General features: G+C 38.8%; 4 protein-coding genes across 4 annotated transcripts; 3 read left to right on the top strand and 1 right to left on the bottom strand.

Moving 5' to 3' along the window:
• The first annotated feature begins 852 nt into the window (after positions 1–852).
• On the top strand, positions 853–7,280 carry EAF01_007489 (uncharacterized protein). Its single transcript, XM_038915744.1, has 11 exons — positions 853–1,148; positions 1,202–1,235; positions 1,313–2,033; positions 2,163–2,488; positions 2,543–2,849; positions 2,947–3,501; positions 3,533–4,158; positions 4,212–4,676; positions 4,728–5,400; positions 5,454–5,915; positions 5,974–7,280. Exons 3-11 carry the CDS (start codon positions 1,913–1,915, stop codon positions 6,585–6,587), a joined length of 4,149 nt encoding a protein of 1,382 aa, XP_038769382.1. The 5' UTR covers positions 853–1,148; positions 1,202–1,235; positions 1,313–1,912; the 3' UTR covers positions 6,588–7,280.
• Positions 7,281–7,355: 75 nt separating this feature from the next.
• On the bottom strand, positions 7,356–7,792 carry EAF01_007488 (uncharacterized protein; the record flags this gene model as incomplete). The annotated part of the gene is made up of 2 exons (XM_038915743.1): positions 7,356–7,557; positions 7,710–7,792. 2 exons carry the CDS (start codon positions 7,790–7,792, stop codon positions 7,356–7,358), a joined length of 285 nt encoding a protein of 94 aa, XP_038769381.1.
• Positions 7,793–9,120: 1,328 nt separating this feature from the next.
• Positions 9,121–12,345, top strand: EAF01_007487 (uncharacterized protein; the record flags this gene model as incomplete). Its single annotated transcript, XM_038915742.1, has 4 exons — positions 9,121–9,152; positions 9,406–9,874; positions 9,933–11,398; positions 12,180–12,345. 4 exons carry the CDS (start codon positions 9,121–9,123, stop codon positions 12,343–12,345), a joined length of 2,133 nt encoding a protein of 710 aa, XP_038769380.1.
• Positions 12,346–16,698: 4,353 nt separating this feature from the next.
• On the top strand, positions 16,699–18,075 carry EAF01_007486 (uncharacterized protein). Its single transcript, XM_038915741.1, has 3 exons — positions 16,699–17,611; positions 17,665–17,768; positions 17,824–18,075. The coding sequence occupies exons 1-2, from the start codon at positions 17,483–17,485 to the stop codon at positions 17,758–17,760; spliced, it is 225 nt and encodes a 74-aa protein (XP_038769379.1). The 5' UTR covers positions 16,699–17,482; the 3' UTR covers positions 17,761–17,768; positions 17,824–18,075.
• Positions 18,076–21,270: the final 3,195 nt, after the last annotated feature.

The following is a 21,270-nucleotide window of genomic DNA, read 5'->3' as shown; positions in this document are numbered from 1 at the left end:
AATAATAATTCAAGGTAAAAGTAGTCGATCCACTAATATAACCGACCCACTAATAAACTACGTTATATAGATATAACAATTCCTTTTTCATACAAAAAGAATAAATAGAAATAAACAATCCTTTTACTCATACATATTATATATACACGCCTTATCAAGTCTGCCCAACAATAAATCGATATATTCAAAACTTCTTAATATATTTTATACCTTTCAATTCAAGAATATAATTTACTATATCTTTTATATTCTTAAATTTAAATAGAAAATCTTTCAAATCTATATCAAGAATATATTGAATAAATACTTTCTCTTTTAATTCAATTAAATTATAACTTTTTAATCAACTCTTAACTATATTAGGTTTATCTTGAATTTTATTATTTAATATAATTCAAGATATATAATAAAATTAAGTTGTTTTTTGAATTGATAATTTTTTATTTAATTTAATAGCTTGAATAATTAAGATTATATATATTTCTTTAGAATGAATTTTTATAATTAATTATAAAAAAAACATATATTGAATATAGAATAATAATTCGAGGTAAAAATAACCGATTCATTGATATAGCCGACCCACTGATAAACTATATTATATAGATTTTTAATAAGTTATATTTTGTTTTGAAAGAGATATTAATAAATCAAAAAGCGATTTGTAGTGTAAATAGGTGGCCTAAAACAGAGGTGGCTAGAAAATGAAGGGTTCAACTTAGGGCATGTAGTAGCATATTCTTGAATTCCATGTTAAATATGAGGAGGAAAAAGGAATATGAGGAAGGAACAGGTGTATTATGCTGACACACGAACAGCCCTGTTTCAAAGGTCAAAAGGGCGAATTTCTTCAATTTTGGAGATTTTTCGTATTGCTGATCAAGCAAAAATTGATCAAAAGAGTGCTAAGAATTTCTCAGTGAAAAGTGGAGCGTACAATCCACCTCCTCCCAAGGTCTCCTATCGTAAATGCTTTTCAAAAGACCGCTCCTGAGACTGCTCACTCTCCTAACTCTCCTTATGCTTCGGACGAGGCAAACCTATGGAGTTCTTCTTCTCATGTCTTCCTTCAGATGATCGTCCACAAGAAAAAGACAACAAAAAATCAATGCAAAAGGTTTCATGCTATTGAATGCCCGTAAATTCCTGGGAGGGGATAAATTGATGGGAGAAATCATAATCGATTTTGGAATGCTTACCGAAAAGTAACCTCGTAATCCGATCGTCTTTATCCTTTGTGAAGATCAAAATGTTAGTCCAATTCGGACAAGTAAATTAGGTAATCTATGAATTTGATAAATCAGTCTTACCTCAATACTGTTCATTATTGAATTGCAAAACATTTGCTTCTCCAAGTTGACATATTATCGATCTTCTCCCAACTCTCTCTCTCTTCTTTGTCTACGGGGTTTGTCATCAAGCACTAGTGATGCGCTTCACCGCTCAGCCAAACGGGCTGTGTGGGTGAGACTGGCGCGTCGTTTTTCAATATATAATGACATACATTGTGTAGCCTGAGGACTGTAGGTTATTCTGTAGGATGTGTGTGGATAACTGAGCTCATTATCGATAAGAAATCGTGCCGTGGTCACATCACAGTATCTTTTCTAACATCTGTCGAAGGTCTACAACCGAGCAAAGAGTGATGGTAAATATCGACGAGGATCTTTGCATTCACTCGTGATCTGCTCATCCAAACATTGTTGTTGATTTTAGATCCAAATGACATAATAATTCCATGGTTTGGACGCGAACGCGTCTCTCCCCATGAAGACCAATCAAAGAACCTTCTTCCCCACTCGTTTTAACATGCTGTAGTCTGGTACCGGCATAGCTTTTTCTTTTGGAAATGTCGTTGTCGTACATGAGGTGGAGAAAGCTCCAAACCTCTACAATTTTTTGAGGTACGGCAATGGAAACCAACTCTTCACAGCAGTGCAATGCACTGAATGTCTCCGATGAGAAACGATGCTTGGAAAATGCTACATCTGTCAATGGATTGTTTTGTAGCTTCCACTCTAAACAATGCCAAGGTATATCCCCAGAAACACCCCGGATAGAGCCGAGATCTCAATATCTGAAAGTATTGGATATTTGCAATAAACTTAGAATGTTGTCAAAAATCTCTGATGGAATTCAAGACAATTAACAATGACCTTCAGGTCTATATCGTGGATACAAACTTCGTACAGCTCGACTGAAACGACTAGACAAAACCCCACCACCATACCTTGCAAATGCGAAAATTGCCCTTGGAAATGAGACTTTTAAGGATGTTATAACGGAAGCAGAATGTAAGGAATTACATGATTGGTTATGGACCAAGTATCAGCTACTGGAAAGAGTGATAAGAGCGAGAAAGCTGCACCATAGTCGATTTTTCAGTCAAAACATGGATTATGGGCATGCGAAATTCTTGGACCAGCTTAAGAATCAGAAAATACATGTTACCTACGTATTAGAAAAACTCGAGAGGAGAACTACAGAGGTATGTCAATATCCGGAAAGCTTTGCGGACTTTTTGCTGATTCTATTTCGCCAGATTTTATATCAAAATCAACAATGGTTCAAATGGGTACGAGAATGCCAGGATGACGAAGAAGCACATCACGAAAAAGAACAAAAGAGAATACAGCAAGAGGCACAGCTATGGCAGAGGAATTGGAAGCAAGCAAAACAAAGAATGAAGGAGAAAATGAGAAGGGAAGAGAAGAAGAAGCAAGATACTTTCCTGGAGAGAATATACAAGGAGAAGATGAAGGAGATAGAAGAGAATGAGGTTACAGATGATGATATGGATTGGGATCCTATTGAGGATGAGTTGGAGGATGGACGAGGAAACTTTATAGGTATGTTGATATTCACATCACGATCTTCCATGGGTAGAGCTGCAAGTCCATGCTTCACATTTCACATCTCACAGATGCTAACTGGCCATTCCTGAAGACCTCATGCGGCATTTCTTATGGATATGCTCGGAAGAAGATCCAAAGCTGGGCGAACCTTCACCAACGGAAATTGACAAGAACATGTTGATCGAAAATGATGTAGCATCTCAAGAACCACATCCCAAGGCGAACAGTACTGACGAACTTGACGACCTTGTAGCCCAAATCGAGTCCGCTGGTGTTACCCAAAAGTCGAAGAAGAAGAAGAAAAAGAAGAAGAACGGAGCAGCTACGGCAACTACGCCTTCCCTTTCCACAACGACAAGTAAATCAACACCCGAGCCACAAGAGCTACCGGATAAATCTCTGATCGAAACTCGAGAGGACATGCATCACAGGTTGGCTCATGGAATAAAAATTGACCTTGATGATGTTCGGGGGCCCATGGTGGCTGGAACTGTGGAAAATCCTCACATCCAAACAACAACTCGAACGTTTACAGAATTCGAAATCACACGACTGCTTGACGAGGTGTCCGAGATTAAGCACTTATTGTTTTGTAGATTGTTACTTGCACACGCCGCTTTACTTCCGGCAGCTCTTCGCGCTGATAGTATAGAAGCTTTTTTTCAAGACGAAAGAAGTGACTGGCACCGCCCTAAGAGACGTTTGTCTCAAGATGGAGAAACCTAGCCTTCAAGAAATTCGGGATGCATGTGCAGATTTCTTTCGATCAGACGAAGAAAAAGAGGAGTACCCCGAAGCAGAGACTCAAAGTGAGAACCTTGATGATCATAATAGCTCTGGTCTCAGAGATGTTGATCCTTATGATGTCAAGATGAGGCTGAGCCGGAAAAAACGTGGTGAATTGCCTGGAACATGGCGTTCAAAGCGGGAACTCTCGAGAGAGGAGGCGGCTCAAAACATGCTTGGAATGGCTCCATCTATGCAAAACATCATGGGGGATATGGAGGGTGGTGCGATTGATTTCGGCGATTCCACAAATTTTCAGCAAGTGCGCAAGAAGATCCGCGTGAAGATTTGTGGCAGAATGATTTGGAATTATCCTAGTGATAAAGCCATGACTCGTGGAGGTTGGTTACATTTCTCCATCATCGCAAGGGATAGTAATCTCAATACTGCAATTGAGTTATGTCGAAATTGGGAAGAGTTCTTTGAGTTGAACATTTTGGCTTACTGGGGTTACTTTCCTGCTTCAAACTGGACTTCGTGGGTTGGAAATAGATTAAAGCAGCAAGCTTTACAACTGGTGAGTTTCGTTAATTTTACCTATGAACGCTCAATTAACAACGCGATAACTAGGGCTTCATCATGTACTACGAAATTTCAGATCCAGATGCCAAAGAGCTTAGTGTCAGTTTCTCACAGGGAGGACGTAGCAAACAAACCCGTCGTCAACATGCTATATTCCAAGCAAGGAACGTAATTTGTGCCCATATCAAACGAAATGATCCATCAAGTCGCCGTTTTATTCAATATCTGTCAATGCAAAGTCATCGTTTAGTTCTGCTTGTGAGAGATGCTGAAAGTGGTAAGTTGTTAGTAAAGCCACCCGAAGAAGAGCGATGGCTATGGCGAGAAAAGAGCGGTCGTGGACGAGCAGTCAAGAATGTATGGAACGTCCTGAAAAGAATTGGACCTGAATTCTTCGAGGAAATGGATCGTCATCGCGAATGGAACTTTTCTTTCAACGACTATTACGATGTTTATGTTTGGGATCTCGAGCCTGGAGAAAGTTTAGCTCCATTGTATAATACTGTTCAACAGGTCAGTCGCGTCATTCAGCGGCCTTCTCAAAGTTCTGCTAACAAAGCTTAGATGCTTATCAAAGCCATCCGGGCAACCACGGGTAAAGACATGTACAAGCCAGCTGCTTCCATTCTGCAAACGCTCTATCGAGACGAAGATAGCCATTATAGGGATGTCAGACCAGGTGATCCCCAACAATTCGTAAACCAATGGGATTACCTTCAGGATGACAGATCAAAATTCTATTATGGTGACATTGATGGACCAGATCGTATACCAACTGAACCAACAGACTCATGGCCAAGTAAGCTCTTTTACAATGAAGCAGATGCTCTAGAAGATGAGGTCTTGTTTCCTGAAGAACGAGCAGAAGAGGAATCTATTGCCCAAACGGCCGTTGGCAAAAAAGACTCATTGAGAGCGTTTGAGGAAGAAGATTTTTCAATGAAAAGATTCGTAGATGGAACCTGGAACTGGGAGTCGGAAGATTCCGAAGACGACGAATCGGGCATCACTAAAAACTCTGAAGGTGGATGTCAAGGGCATCACGAAAGCCTATTCGGGGACGACAGCGATGATGAGGAGGACGATGACGGATTTGACGTCTTTCCAAAGGAATTCCCTAAAGATCTCCGGCCTACCGTACACAGACTTGCCATGGAGAAGACATACAAAGACGACTATCCCAACGATGATCTACAAGAAGAATTTATGAAATTTATCGAAAAGACATCATCTAGAAGTATGATAACATCCCCTCCTCACATTTGTAATCAAGACTAACTTGTTAAATAGATTTCAAAAAAGCTTGGCACCAAGCAGACATGACTCCCAATGGACAAGAGCGGTATCTAGAAATGAAGAAATTGACCCACAGATCCTGGAGATATAACCATTCTCGTAGACCTTTCTTCAAAGCATCTTCAACAATACTCAATTTTCGGGTAATGAGTTGGCTCAAAGTGACAGCCGATGATGTTAAAGATGCAGAGAAAGCTACGGGTAAGATATATCCATTCTTCAATTCGGAATTCTTTGACACGGAAGTGGGAAAGGGATTCAAAGAATCTTTGATTTTCAAGCAGGAGGAACGAGCCCGGAATTATCCAGATATCAGAACAGATAAATCTACGATCCGCCAACCCAAAGAATTTTATGCCGATCTCGATGAATTCCGAAAGAAAATGCGGTCCACAGATGATTATTCGGAATTTCCTCTCGAATGGGACATGACAATGCGACCTATCATCGCAAAACGTAAGTTGCCCCATGGTAGTGCATGTTGTCAAACTATCAACTAACACGTTTCTTATAGTATACAAGTCTGGGATTGTTCGCAGTCATGCATCATCAGCAGCCAGCTGTCAAGCATTCCAAGGTACAGAGCCGCATCGTCCTTCCAAACCCGATCTTTTTGTCGATTGGCGTACGGTTATTCCCGATCTCGAAATGCCAAGCTGGATGGAAGATCCCTTCAAGATTCCACCCCTCCTTAATACTGCCCAGAAATTCTCGACTTCCAACCCTAATGCCAAATTCGCTATACTTCGCTTGTGGAGTGCCCCCTACTTCTATCCTTTGACGGTTGGCCACGATAAACGTGATAATTTTACCTTTTACGATCTTACAGGTCGTATGTTTACTTGGTTGTTTGTTCCGAAGGATCTACCCAACTCGGAATTCAGTATGCATGTGAATTGTAAAAATCGAATTGAACCATTCAAGAAACAGTTTGGAGATAAGGTAGTGGCGAAGAGGGATAAGTATCTGGTTATGGGGAAGGATGAAGAGGATTTGGCGAAGTATGTGGCGGGAGTGACGTTTGCGGTTCAAATGAGACCGTGGAGACAAGAGGTGGATTTGTGGAGGAGTTTTGTTAATGTTGATATTAAGTTTTTGGAGGGGTTGGATGAAAGGTGGTGGGATTAGAGGGGGTGATATCTTTGGGGTGTCATGACAATGAGGATGATCATGGAGGAGGAATTATGTGATGATCGTAATACAATAGTAAATCTTGTAGTGAGGAGGTGTATATCTTTCTTGAATTTGAAGATTTAGAACCTGTTGTTCTGGTCAGTTGAAATATGCAGGTCTAATAGGAACCGCAATGTCCTCGCGATGATTCATGGTGACTCTAATTTTGCCATGTCATTCTGGAAATAGAATCGAAAGAATGATAGATCTCGAGGTATTGGCTTGGATGGAAGAGAAAAATGTCTGTAAAGAAGAATTAGATGTATAGGTAGAGTAATAGCAAGCATTACGACTTCTTGTTACATCAACCGCCTTTCTGTGCACCTATTGTTTCGCTGTCATGTGCAGTGAACAGGTGGGCGCTTGAGTAGATAGGATAATAGTCGCAGCTTGCGACATGGTGGACGAGCAATGAATGGTATATAATTAATGGAGTGGATATTTTCTCTAATAAGACGTTCATGTTGTGAGATACTGGATACATTTTCAATTTGTGGAGTCGTGTTTGGTGTTGATGGGATGATAGGAATCGATTTGTTAGGTGAGATGTTGTTCGCGCCTATTGTGGTGGGTTTCGTATACTGTATGCTTTGTTCATCTTCAATGCCATGATTGTATTATTACCGTTATCAGTATTGTTATAGTCGTTGTTTTCTAATCATCATTTTTTCTCCATATTGTTAACTATCCATTTATTCATTCATTCATTCATCCATTCATCATTTACTCTCCAATAACATACGTACACCCCTCCTTTCCCATCCACACCTCATGAACCCTTCCCTTCTCCACATCAACTCTCTCCCCCACCCCGTAGGTAACTTTTCGCGCATCCTTCTCTCGCGGATAGGTGATGGTCAATTCCCCTGCAGTAACAAGATGGGTGGTAAGGGTATTGTGAGAATGGGGCGGGTAGTGGGTGTTTCTGGGATTGAAGAATGTGAGATGAAAAGTTAACTCAGCCTTGTTGTGGAGATGGAGAGATGGGTGGATGGAGTGTAGTGTAGTGGAGTGGAGTTGAGGCTGTGTAGGTATGATGTACAGTAGGTAGGTGGAACGAATGGGTTCATCACTTACGGGACATCGGACCACGTGTATACGGTTGCGAAGCCCCAGGAACGAACTTTTTGATCGGGTTGAAGGATTGATTGTGAAGTCATGATTTTGCGGATGAAGGGGCTTGGTTTGTTGTGTATGCGGATGTATTGTGGCGATGTAATTTGTGTGGTGGTGTAGTATGGTGTAGTATGTATGGTGTTGTTAAATTGTTTGAAGGTTGAGGTAGAGGTAGAGGTTTGAGGCTTGAGGCGAAGTGAAGAATACTAGCCTATTACTACGGAGGTAGGTATAGTAGGTATTGGCAGATGATATGCTTGATAATACCCAGGTACCTACTACCCTTAATTACTAGAGACTCCATAAAAATCCACCCTGAAAAGAAAAAGCTTGATGTCCGTACTGTAGTATGTACCATGAACCATTCAACGTACTTGGCTTGGGAAGGTTTCATCGTTCATCGTTCATCGTTCATTGTTCAGCGCTTTATTAGCTTTATTAAGGGTTTCAACAATGTCATCTGGCTATCACTGGTGATGTACCCAGGCCCCCGAGGTATCTAGCTAGCTAGTCTAGTAGTATACCGGTATCCAAAGGTCACATAAGCCAAGCAAATACCAATCAAAGAAAGAAAGAAAAAGGTACGGGCCGGGATTGGTTAAGTGGATGAGTACGTACTAGGGAGGTACTAGGTACTAACAAGTCCTAGATAGCTAATAAAGAAACAAAAAGCTTTAAATAAGTTTATCAACTTAAAAATAGGTAAGATACTCGTACGTATCTGTTCATTCTTTCATTCATCCATTCATCCACACATCCACACATCCACACAATCCATCCATCCATACACATTACATAAATATGAATCAAAATTCACTCCTTGCCCACATCTCTCTCGTTTCCCTCCTCTCTTGTCTTGTGCATGTTCAATATTCTGGATGATTCGAGGTTCGAGGTTCGAGGTTCGAGGTTCAAGATTCAACCTTCAAGCTATACCTCCATCCTCTTCCGTCTTGTGTTAACCCATCAGATCAACCAATACCCACTAGCCTTGTCAGCACTATAAGAATAGCAACAAATTCATACCAGCCAGTAAGTCCGTAGCTAATCGCTACTAGGTAGGACATTTGTACCCAGTATTAGCTGAAAGAGAGCCTCGTTTTATAGCCCCCTTCCCTTGATGAATCCCGATGAATCAACAATTTCAATTAACTTTCCCTGATTTCATATGTCAGGGCTCTGAAAAAGAAAGTAATCATTTCTTCATCATACATACATACATACATACATACAGACAGACAGACAGACAGACAGAAATACACAGAGACACACATACACACATGCATACCTAGTACACTCACTCACTCATCATCATATACCTACTCATGTAGCATCACAATCCTCCTTTTCATAGATTGATGGTAAAGGAGAGATGCCTTCTTTTTTCAGAAAGAAGTTTCGGAGGTATGTGAAGTTTTTTATATCTACTTTGATTATCCTTTCCACCTTCCCACCCCACCAAGCAGGGCTACACTTAATACCATTGAAACACGTCAAGAAATCATCGGTATCCGTAGTTCTCGCGACATGTGTTGAACCCACGATGCTCCAAGAAACTTGGATGATAGACCCAGTGGCTTTGCATTCATTTGTGGTTCCCTTCCAATTTGTTACATCATGACTCAGTTGCTAATATTACCATTGGTCTTCACTCTAGAATAACTACCATGCCTCTCCTCACTCCCTCCGGAAAACACTTCTCCCTTCATAAACTCGTAGCTATGTCGACAATGGTTACGCCTGGTCATGGAGTACATCTTCAACCTCTCAATAACACTACCGCAGGAGATCCTCCGCGTCAAGCTTATCTCTCACATGAGATTCAAGAATATCTACGAAAACTTTACGACGAATTACGAGGGTCCGAATCATGTCTAGGAAGGGAAAGCTTCGAGAAATGGTTGGCAGATGTTCAAGGTCATACGGTCAAACTCAATAAAGATACATACAAAGTCGAGGAATTTCTCGAGTCACTATACTACAGTCATTCACTAGAGGTGTTGAAGCGCATACCGGAGTTAGATCAGTCAAAACCAATCACCAACTATTATATCAGTAGTAGTCACAATACATATCTTGAAGGAAATCAGTTATTGTCGCGGAGTTCTACTGAAGCATATAAAACAGTCAGTCGATCGATGATGATTGGATTCAGCTTCCTTACTAACTGTCACTTTCCCTTAGGCTCTCACACAAAATTGTCGATGTATTGAAATTGATGTACACAATGGGGAACTGCCAGACAAGGACGACAAATCCATCTTCTCGAATAAAACCGATCATAAACGACAACCTTCAGGAACGGGAAGTACACTTTCTAGCAGAGCTGCAGCAGCGATATTGACAGTGGAAGAAAAGATGGAGAGCGCCAAAGAAAAGTTAGAGAGTGCCAAACAGAAGATTACAAAGACAAGTTCGGGAGATAAACTTAAGGTTTTGGACGAGGATGAGAATGGTGGACGACCGGCCTCGATACGATCATCGATGCTTGGAGAGCCCTTAGTTCTACATGGTTGGACCTTGACAGCACCAGTTGGATTTCGAGCCGTCTGCAAAACGATTCGAGAAAATGCTTTTACTACAAGTCCACTCCCAATTATCGTCAGTCTGGAAGTTCATGCCGATCATGAACAACAGGAGGTCATGGTTGATATTATGAAGGAGGAGTGGGAAGGTCTCTTACTTGATTCTCCATTCGAAACATGCAATCCAGAGGAGAGGGTTCCAAGACTCGATGAACTTCTCAATAAAATTTTGGTCAAGGTCAAGAAAGCGCCGGAATTAAAAGAGGCACCAGACGCCCTGAACGAGACTACGAACGGTCAGCTTACGAATGGACTATCGCCCGCAAGCACAGATACTTTAGAAAAGAAGGCATCATCCAACACATTAGTACCGGTGATCTCAAGGAAAGATGCAGACTCTGCACACTCTGGTTCCGAAGATGATCGAGGAAGTTCGAAGAAAAAGGCAAAGATCTGTGAAAGTCTCAGTAAACTCGGAATCTATACTCACAGCGAACATTTTGTGTCATTTGATGTAAGAGCGGCCACCAAACCCTCTCACATATTTTCCGTTGGCGAAAAAGTGATCAACGAGCTTCATGAACAAAAACGGGAACAGATGTTCAACCATAATCGTAATTTCTTCATGAGAGCATTCCCAGCTGGCTCACGATTTGACTCATCCAATCTTGACCCTTCCGTCTGTTGGCGTAAGGGCATTCAAATGGTTGCTTTGAATTGGCAGACATTAGATGAAGGTATGATGTTGAATGAAGGAATGTTTGCCGGGTCCCAGGGATGGATATTGAAGCCTCCGGGTTATCGCAGTGAGGATGTCAAGTCCGATATATGGGCAAATATACCCTATAAGACCCTGGATTTGAAAATCTCCATATTTGCAGGCCAACAAATTCCTTTTCCTGAGGGTGAGACGGAGAAGGGCTTCCATCCGTACGTCAAATGCGAGCTGCATGTTGAAAGTCAAGAAGAGCTCAACGGGCAACCAATCGGAAATGATGTCAAAGCAAAAGAGGGAGAACACAAGCTCAAGACTGCCTATAAATCGGGCAGTAAACCCGATTTCGAAGGCGAAACCCTTCATTTTGAAGGTATTAGGAACGTGGTGGAGGAGTTAAGCTTTGTCAGGTTAGTACATGTCACACTAATTTTCTTCAACATTTGTCTATTTATACTTCCACAAGTTACATATGCAGGGAAGTAGACAAGGTCTACACTCCTATGATCTGATTATCATTCTTGATGAATCATAAACCTGTTATTGTGTCACACCGCTCAGAGTCCCCAAAGCTTTCACCCAAGTGCCTGGTACATAATCCAAAGCTCAAATCGGGGGTATTAAATCTCCTCAATCTTCAACAACGCAACGGTCCGGAGCCGGATGGTCAGTATCAATGCAGATTAATTTACGAGTGTAGTAGATTCTTCCGATGCTTGGCTGCTCGGGTGGGGTTCCGCTGTATACTTCCTTGTCCAATCAGTAGTATGATTGTCAGCCTATCCCGTTCCCCAATTCAATGTTACACATGGCGCTTTCTCAACTACCACACTCATAATCTGGAATCAATTTATGGTTCGATTTTCTTCCTTTCGCTGAAGTTTTGCATCGAGATGAGATGCATATTTTCATCACTATCACTATTACATCACTCATTTTCTTCATCTCTGGAACATCATTCCAATATTTACTGCACTCGTCTACCTCATGTATGATGTGTGTCTATGCAATGTCACCCTAGTTATTCATTTCTTTCCTCTTACTCTTTCTTACTTCTATTCTTCTTCATTTACATTCATCCAATCCCCATTCAATCTCCCATATATTCCCCCAAACTTCCTGGATTCCATATCTCTTAACCATACATATTACGCCGTCTTCATCGTCGTACTAACATTTTTCATCACATAGATTTAAAATTGAAGATGCAAATTACTCCAAAGATGAACTAGCAGCCTGGGCGTGCATAAGATTAGATCGTCTCCAACAGGGTTATCGACTGATTCCACTGAAAGATATCAAGGGCAATTCAACGGAAGGACTTTTGTTGGTTAAGATTGAAAAGGTTCTTTCATGATGGAACGTGAGGGTCAGAGGATGAGTGGGCCTAAATCGACTTCAATTGGAGATTGGGTGATAATATTAATGTATGATAGATGAGCTGAGCGCTGTGTTGTATGTATGTATGTATGAGTAGATAGCCTTTTTTTGTTGTCATCTCGCCCTGCTGTATGACCAGGGGTCTGATCACGACAGTGGAGGGTAGGAAAAATATATACGCGGGATGGATGGATGTATTATGCCATAGCATTGCATCACATTGCATTGCATTGCATAATTATGTAAGTAAGTGAGTGAGTGGGTGTGTTGACAATATCTGGGACAAGCGAAGGAGAATGTAACGTAACGAAGTTTTGAAGAAGGAAAGGGAGATATACTGGTTGATGGATTGGATCGGATTGATCGAGGAAAGAAGACATAGGAAGGATGAATGGAATGGAATTTTATGGGCCGGATTTGAGTGGAAGGAAGATGAAAGATAGAGAAAGGATACCCCATATTAGTTTATTGAATTTTTTGAATCTTGATACTTGGTTTTGTGTTTTGTACCAGGTATTTTGTACTAGGTATATTTGTTTCGGTGATTGAGTGGGGGGGAATATTGATTTTCCTTTCATTTGGATTTTTCTACGTGTACTAATATAAGATAGTGAATTGTAAGTATATGTATAAGGTTTTGAATACATGAGGATGTGAACAAATGAACAGATAGATAAATGAATAAATAAACAAAAATATGAATAAACAAATAAATAAATAAATAGATAAATAAATAAACAAATAGATTAAATAGATTAATTAACAAATAGATTAATAAATAAACAGATAAATAGAATAAAGTAATTCATATACGAGTGAATTATATTACTAAGTAGACTACTTTATTTTATATATAAAATTTAATTATAAAAATATTACAAAAATCTAATTGTGTTTCGAAAATTCAAGTTAATATAAAAGTTAGTTTAAAAATAGTTTCTTTATAACGAAAATCGTAAAATTTTCAACTTTTTCTCAAGTATAATTAAAATAGTAATATAAAAATTAAATTCTAAGAAGTCAAATTTTAATTAACATTTTATATTTCTTTACTTTTCAAAAACAATGATTAATTATTAAAATAAGAATATTTAAAAATAGCTAATTTTAATATATTTTCAGGTAGTTCATTCGATGATATAATATACTTACGTATGAATCATATTAATAGATTAACAGATCAATAAAGAAATAGATTAATAGAATAATTAATTAATAGAAAGATAGAAAGATAGAAAGATAGAAAGATAGAAAGATAGAAAGATAATTAGATAAATAAAATGAAATAATTAGAATATCCTATTGAATAAACTAATAGATGAGACAGAGCAACAGAATAGATAGGGAGTGTACATGAGTTAAAGATAATTATTAATTTTTTTTGGTTATCTACACAATCGATAGTTATGATCTACAGTGGTGGGAGTGAGAATGGGGATAATAGTGATTCAATGTATTGAATATTGTGGGTGGAAAAGCAAAGACGAGAGCCAAAGCAAAAGGATATAGAGATGATGAGAGAGGGAGCGGGGCAAAGAATTCCCAAATCAAATCGAATAGTTCCTTGGTGGTTTTCCCTCTAATTCTTGTATTTTGTATTGTATATCCTATTACTCAAGCTTGATATGGTAGTGACAATCGCTCACCGATTACCATACTTATCATCCCACGCAGTGAAAATACCGCAAGTAGGTGATTCACCCCAAGGAAATAAGGACAAAGAAAGCAAAATAATCTCGTGAGTTGTAGTGGATATACATCTCACTTCACCTCATCTCCCCTTGCCTCACCTACCCATTCATTCATTCATTCATTCATCCATCCATCCATCCATCCATCCATCCATCCATCCATCCATCCATCCATCCATCCATCCATCCATCCATCCATCCATCCATTCATCCATCCATTCATCCATCACTTAGATTACCAAGTGAAAGAATCATAATTCAAAGACTTTCAAAAGCGAACGCGATGCTAAACTACAGTCGTTGATTCACTTGATACAGAGAATCGAGACAGAGAGCATGCACCGTACTACAATATATTACACCAAATCACATCACATTACTTCCGAACGAGGTAATGAACAACAAGACCTAAACCTAATCTCAGATTCAAATGGACATCAAGGGCTCAAGTGAGAACTACCCACTGCAACGAATGAGCAATCGAGTGATAATAATATACTTCGCAGCTGTCGCCATCCGAGCCACCATGCAGATGTGAGTAGGATATGCGATTTATGCTCACATATCCATATCCATTTGCATGACTGCATTTTCCGAGCGTATAAATTGTCGACATTTTGCATATTTTTCGATGAATGATTAATATGAATGAATGCGTTTTGCTACTTCCATGAATTCACCTTTCTCAAAAAGGTAGTAGGTACACACACGTATGCGTAAAATCCCTATGTGCGTGTCATTTATTTCTAGTGGCACGAGGAATAAGAGTGGGGGTGAAGGGTTGTGTGCGCAGTACGACACGACACGAAACGACTTCCGAGGCGCTTGAAGAAAATTCGGAGAATTTTCATATTGGCTTGTTGGCGTTCGGGAAGTAGGAGCCGTATGTACGGTTTGTATCAGTGATAAGTAATGCGTGTAAATCGTTCAAACGAGACGATGTGTGAAAATGTTGGTAGAGTGAAAGGATCTTGGTTCTTCAGCGAAACAAAACAAACAAGTTTTGCTATGCCAACTCCTCAAATTCACATTGTCATGCCATGTGGAGGAAAATAATTGGCATTGTCCTCATTCGATTCCATCATGACATGATGCCAATTTGTTGATCGTTCGGATTGTGCGTATAGATTCGTTTCATCCTCTTCAATCCGTTACACGATCTAGAATCCAATCACAAACCCAACCAAATGGTTCGTCCACCGCCACTTCGGATGCAAATCATCATCGAGCTAACAGCACCTGCACCTTCCGAATCTTAGAAAGGGGAAATTATTTTTAAATGTCTCCTTGAACATGGAGCTAGGACAGTAGCACAGCGCATGCGTATTATTCCGATTCGATTATCATACGATCCGGTTGCATCGAAACTGGACAATTCTTTGGAACTTTAGGCACGTAGGCCTGAAATCAATTTGGGGGCCATTTCTGCCAAATTTTAAATTGCATTTTGTGTATTTGACAGATAGTACGTTGCATTACGAGATTAATATTGCAATATGAAGCCACAAAACAAATGAAAAGAATCGATGACATTATGTTGTGAGATGGAAAAATTAGAAAATAATCATAAATGCTCATAATGATGATAAGGATAGCGACATGAAAAATATGAATCCAGATGCAAAACTTGGCATCGGAGGAGCTTTCTCCTTGCTGTAATATGATATGATGTGCCTGATGTGTTCCATGTAATTGATGTGTTGGCTTAGGTCGTCCAATAGTACACAGCACACTAATGTCTGTGAATTGTGATACAAACAATAACGGCCACAACGTATCGAATCACTTTCTTTTCTCGATGAAACTTCCGTAGGGTTGTATTCAAATTTGCATATGAGTGCATGGCAGTTGTCAACTGGCGAGAACTATCTTCGTAGGTTCAAGGAAGAAAGGATGACTCCGGATGCAGTTCAACAACTCCGTATGTTGTATGATGTAGTACACAGATTCACATCGCGCTACGTGCCTTTCCCCATTTCTCGGTACCAAAGTAGGTATCTCAAATAATCCTGAGGATCGGAGAATTTTGTTATTTTTGGAGTCATTGACTTTCCATTATTATTCATTGAGTGCGGAATGTTGGTGGATGAAGCCGTTGACTTGGTCGATTCCAAAAATTGATATCTCTTGTTACAAACAATACAATCCCGTATAACTGTCCCCGAATTTTCTTGAGTTTAGATCAATGCCGACCGAGTGTTTCAAACCTAGAAGATTCCGACCACTTGGTAAACCAAGCCACACACACAAGAGACCTCCGAATGCCGTGCTGAATGCTAGCAGTGTTCCTGACCGGCGTCATCTAATACACACTGTAAAAAGTGATGAGTCGGATAATAGTAATTTGTTCCGTCATAAATGATATATCACGAAGACCCCCCCCCCCATGCTCTGACCCTCAGCATATTCCAAGCAATTTAGAATGACTTCCTAATCTTCCAACGACAAGCTGTAGAGCACAATAAATTGAGGTGTCAGAACTGTTCAAACAATCCATGATGGGGTTTCGAGTACGACGACAGATTACGGATATGAATGCGTTGATCTGCATCCGTGCAATGATCCCTAGGTTCGGACTGTGTGCAGTCGTCAGAAAATTCCGAAGTACAAGAGTCAGATGATTTGGCGTCCACTTGCAGGCTGCATGAAGGGTCTGTCGCTCACACGAACCATACGAATTTCTTATTCTGCACGGATACCTGCAGAGCGTCTAGGATCATTGGATTGAAACTGAGAAGCATTGATCCCTGGTTGTTATGGAGCTTACAAAGTTAGAAACCTGGAGAGAATTGATTCGGATAACCTTCCAGGTACATTCTTTGTACCATTCGCTGAGTGGTAGCCAGGTCAAATCGAAAGCCTGGCACAAGGATTTTCTTGTTTCTAGCCAAGCAAGATCCAATGTATCCTGATCACCGACCGACGATTTGCTGCATTCAGATCGGAGGTGGAAAATCAACGCATGATTGATAGGCACCGTTGATGGCAACTATGGCTCAAAAAGTTTCATCATGCCGTGTTGCGTGTCTATCGTAAAGTTGTGCCTATATAGAACACGATCGTTCCTAGTTTAGGATGTCCTGTTCAACAAAAGTGTAGCTACCCTTTTGAACACCTGCAGACGCAGATATCCAAGCATATCGACCATCGACGTTTGAGGATGCAGGCAACCGCAATATCATGAGATAAGGCCATCTTTTCTTTTGCCATAGGGTCGATGAACAGCATACCAAGTTTCGGAACAGCTCTTAAGTCCGCTCTCAAACATTATATATTGACCACTTCCACCAAAGTGAAGTTGGACCTCATCAATTCAAAGAAGCCCATCAATCCAAACAAGTTTGTTCTTTAACTTATATATCTGCCTTACATCAATCGATCATCAATCAATCTAAAGAATACTTTCGACCAACTTCAATCAAAATGCCTTACCAACCAATCCCGTTCGAGATGATTGTCCGAGGAGAGATGAACATCCTGCCTTCCATCGAATCGATGCCGATGTCCTTTGATGAGTTCTCAGGATCTTTTGGCATAACTCAAATTCCCGGCGTGAGAGATTGCATCTGACGCCACTGTAATTGATATATACTGACATAGACCAGATGCCTGGCGTAAGGTGTCCAACCTGTCTTGCCAAAGGTCAAGAAGTATGGGTTATTCCAGGAAGAGCCTGCGGCGCTTGTGGTACCGGCTGTTGAATAATGAGGTATACACATCGCATCACTTCTAGGCGAGTTGCAATGTTACTAACCTTTCTCCAGATTGACATTGCAGTGCGACAGCTTTCAGACACATGATCAGAATGAAGGGCAATTTGTAATTTGAGTATGGCTAGATGTTAGCTATAACTCGGTTGGCATGGGATCGCATGGAATTAGATTGTAGTTAAAAGGACCGGAGAGAGTTATGCCTTGTCGTTAGGTTGGAAGGGGATGAAAAATGTTTTGCTTTTTAATGTTTTAGCATGAATAAAACGTTTCTGGCCGCAACACAACCTCGAAAACTATGATACTGCCCTGTGATATGCCTTGAGCTTTTCAAATTCCTTTTTAAGCATGATGAGGTGAACTTCAGAAATTTCATAATACCCAAGAACCGATCTTGTTGTGTTTCAACGTCTGGAAACCAGTATTTTTCATGGCCTCGGCCACTGATGTCGAGTCGTGAACGTTCTCTAATCGTCTGGACCATAGAAGTTTGCCAAGAGGAAATATGAAAAGAAAGTCAAAGGATTTCAAGAGGCATCAAACAAAGATCCTTATATGACTAAAGTTTGTTAGTTGAAGGAATTTTGGCGAAAAGTGTTTCGACCCGTGTGATGCAACAGTAGTAAACCGAGACGTGGCCGTCGTTGCGAATATTGTTGCGAATATAACATGGAGTAAAACTGAAGGTTGGTTACTTGATTGGCATGAATTGGTGCGGTGACACCTCCCGAATGCGCCTATGTAGCATTTAGGTGTTAGATTGTGATATATCATAAGTGAATGCTTTCGCCAGTTGATTGGAGGCCAATGAAACGAGTATAAAACAAATTAATTGAGGATATATATATGCTAGTCGGACATGGGCTCCGCGTCGGCATTCTAAGCTACTTGAACATGTTAAAAATACGCATGTCGTTTGAAATGCAGTCAGCATTTGCACGACCTCCGGGAAGTCTATTCGGGTAAAGCTTCATGGAATGCTCTTGGAGATATGTTTCCAATCAGAGCATTAAGCATGAACGTCACCCAAAATGGGGAGGCTTAGGTAGATTGTTGTTGTACAATATAAGAAGTTTGACAGTACAAGATACTTCAATTGAGAGAACTATCTTGAAGCATGGTAGGAAGAACCACCATGACATAAAAAGCCCAGCCACAATGCCTGTGCAGGTCTTCGGTTGAACATTTTTCCGACCCCCCACTGAGCATGTTCTCTTGCTTGTACATAACCTTGTACAAGTATGGATATCCAGATGACTTAACATGTTTTATCAGTGAGTGGGTCATATCAGTGAATGGGTCACTTTCACCTCAATTCACTTATTTAAAACCATATTATTCAACAATAACAAAATCAATTAATTGAAACTATAAAGATTCTAATAATTTAGGATCTATTATATCATTTTAATAGGTTCTTGTATTATAATCTATCTTTCCATATTTACTACAACATCAACTAAAAGATACTTCCCTATTAGAATTCCTTTCTTTTTAACGCTTATCATATTGAATCTAAATATCAACCTCTTACTAAAATAATATATTAAAAGTCTTTTATTCAATAAACACTCCTCCTTAATGTAATTAGATTTTTTTCATATATCGATATTTATTTAATACTTTATTTATTATCTAAAGTATACGGATCTTTATATTTAAAAGTGTATTCTTATGAGCTAATCTCTTTATACTTTTAGTTAAAGTTAATACAATCTTAAATATAAATGTAAAGGAGCTTGAATAATAACAAGTTATTCGAGATTTAACTAATATTAATTAAGAAAAAGCTTTAATTGGATTATAAAGGGTTTAAGAGATTTATTGATTTAGATTGAAAAAGAAAAGGATAGATATACAAATTCAAATATCTAATTTCAAAAATATAGCTGTAGAATTAAATAGAATTAAACCTGTTCTTTGAAAACCTGATTTCATATTCTGAGAAGTGATTTATTTTTTATATACAGCTTTAAAAGCTATAAAGAATTTAATCTTCGAAATATAATTAATATATACCTTAATAAATCCATTAATTTGATTACCATATAAACGTTTCAGATTATTAAAATAGCTTACATCAAATGATTAAGTTAAATAACTTGAATACAATAATAGACTTAAGTATATAATATTATTCTCTTTATAATATACTTGAAAAGTTCTTAATTCATAACTTTTATACCTGTTTAGTATTAACATTCGATACTTGCCCTTTCTTTGATTTTAAATATACTTATTGAAGTGTTTCAATTATTTTAAATCTATCTTATTATTTATCCATTTATTAGATATAGGTTTAATAGTCTAATCCGTAGGAAAATCGGTTTCGATATACCAATTGGAAAGATAAATCTGTCCTTGAATTATTAGAAATGAGAGTATAGTTTCATCCTCCTTATTACTATATATGATTATTGTAGCCTATTCTCTATTACCTGGTTATATTGCCTTGCTTCTATTATTTCGTTTAATACTAATTACTATCATTCTAGAGCATATTATACTCATTATAAAGCCCGTTTCATCGAAATTATAGAAATCGCTATTCAAAATACTGTATTTCACTTATATATTCACAATTAATCGAAACCATTCTTCAATAAGCTTAGAATCTTCGCAAAAAGCTTTTTGAAAGTTATAAATATAACTAAAATATGTCTTTAATTCGATTCAACATTTTACAAATCGATATACTCAAAGCTTTCCAATATACTTTATTGTTACGCCGGTCCATCCTCGGTACCGCGTCACATGACTCTTAGCACGTGATGGACCCTGCATGACAGGCATAACGGAATGTAGGTCCATACAGACCAAAGGTCCAGGACCTCTCTAGGTCCTGAACGCTCCAGTACAATACGAAGGTCTATATAAGGGAATGGGATTTCATTACAATGTAGAGCTTCGTGCTCAAGAACAATCATTAGTTTCATTACTATAGTTACGAGAATTGCAACCAGTTACCAACCTTATTGAATTCCTACTTGAAGTTTAGTCTAAACCACCTCGAGAGAACTCTAGACACTTCCACGTGACCCTAGAGGCAGCTCCCGTAACATTTATACCTTTCGATTCGAGAATATAATTCGCTATATCTTTTACATTTCTTAATTTAGATAGAAATTCTCTTATATCCATATTAATTATATATTCAGAAATAATATTTTCCTTTAATTCTGAAAGATTATTAGATTTAGATCGATATTTGGAATAAGAAATAAAACTATTGATTCTATATTACAATATTGTATTCAGAACATTATACATCTTCGCAGCTTTTCGAATACTTATTTTTTTATCTTTTTGAATAGTTTCAATAGTAAGAAATATACAGACTTCTTGAGTATTCGAATTTATTATAGATTGTTAATAAAACACATATTGAAAAAGAAAAGAATGAATTAAGATGAAAGTAACCCATTTACTGATATGACCTACTCACTGATAAAACACGTTACTAATAATTCTTGGTCCTCAGATGTCGTTATTTTGATGAAG

This window comes from Botrytis porri (genome assembly GCF_014898465.1).
Source record: "Botrytis porri strain MUCL 3234 chromosome Unknown BPOR_009, whole genome shotgun sequence".
In the NCBI taxonomy this organism is placed as follows: Eukaryota; Fungi; Ascomycota; class Leotiomycetes; order Helotiales; family Sclerotiniaceae; genus Botrytis; species Botrytis porri.
Note: the sequence above shows the minus strand (reverse complement) of the source record. Positions and strands in the feature narration are given on the sequence as shown.

Coding starts and splice junctions, on each gene's coding strand:
- EAF01_007489 (XM_038915744.1), top strand. CDS start 1,913: ATGGAAACCAACTCTTCACAGCAGTGCAATGCACTGAATGTCTCCGAT. Junction 2,034..2,162: donor CCACTCTAAACAATGCCAAG/GTATATCCCCAG, acceptor AATGACCTTCAG/GTCTATATCGTGGATACAAA. Junction 2,850..2,946: donor TGGACGAGGAAACTTTATAG/GTATGTTGATAT, acceptor CCATTCCTGAAG/ACCTCATGCGGCATTTCTTA.
- EAF01_007486 (XM_038915741.1), top strand. CDS start 17,483: ATGCCTTACCAACCAATCCCGTTCGAGATGATTGTCCGAGGAGAGATG. Junction 17,612..17,664: donor GCATAACTCAAATTCCCGGC/GTGAGAGATTGC, acceptor GACATAGACCAG/ATGCCTGGCGTAAGGTGTCC.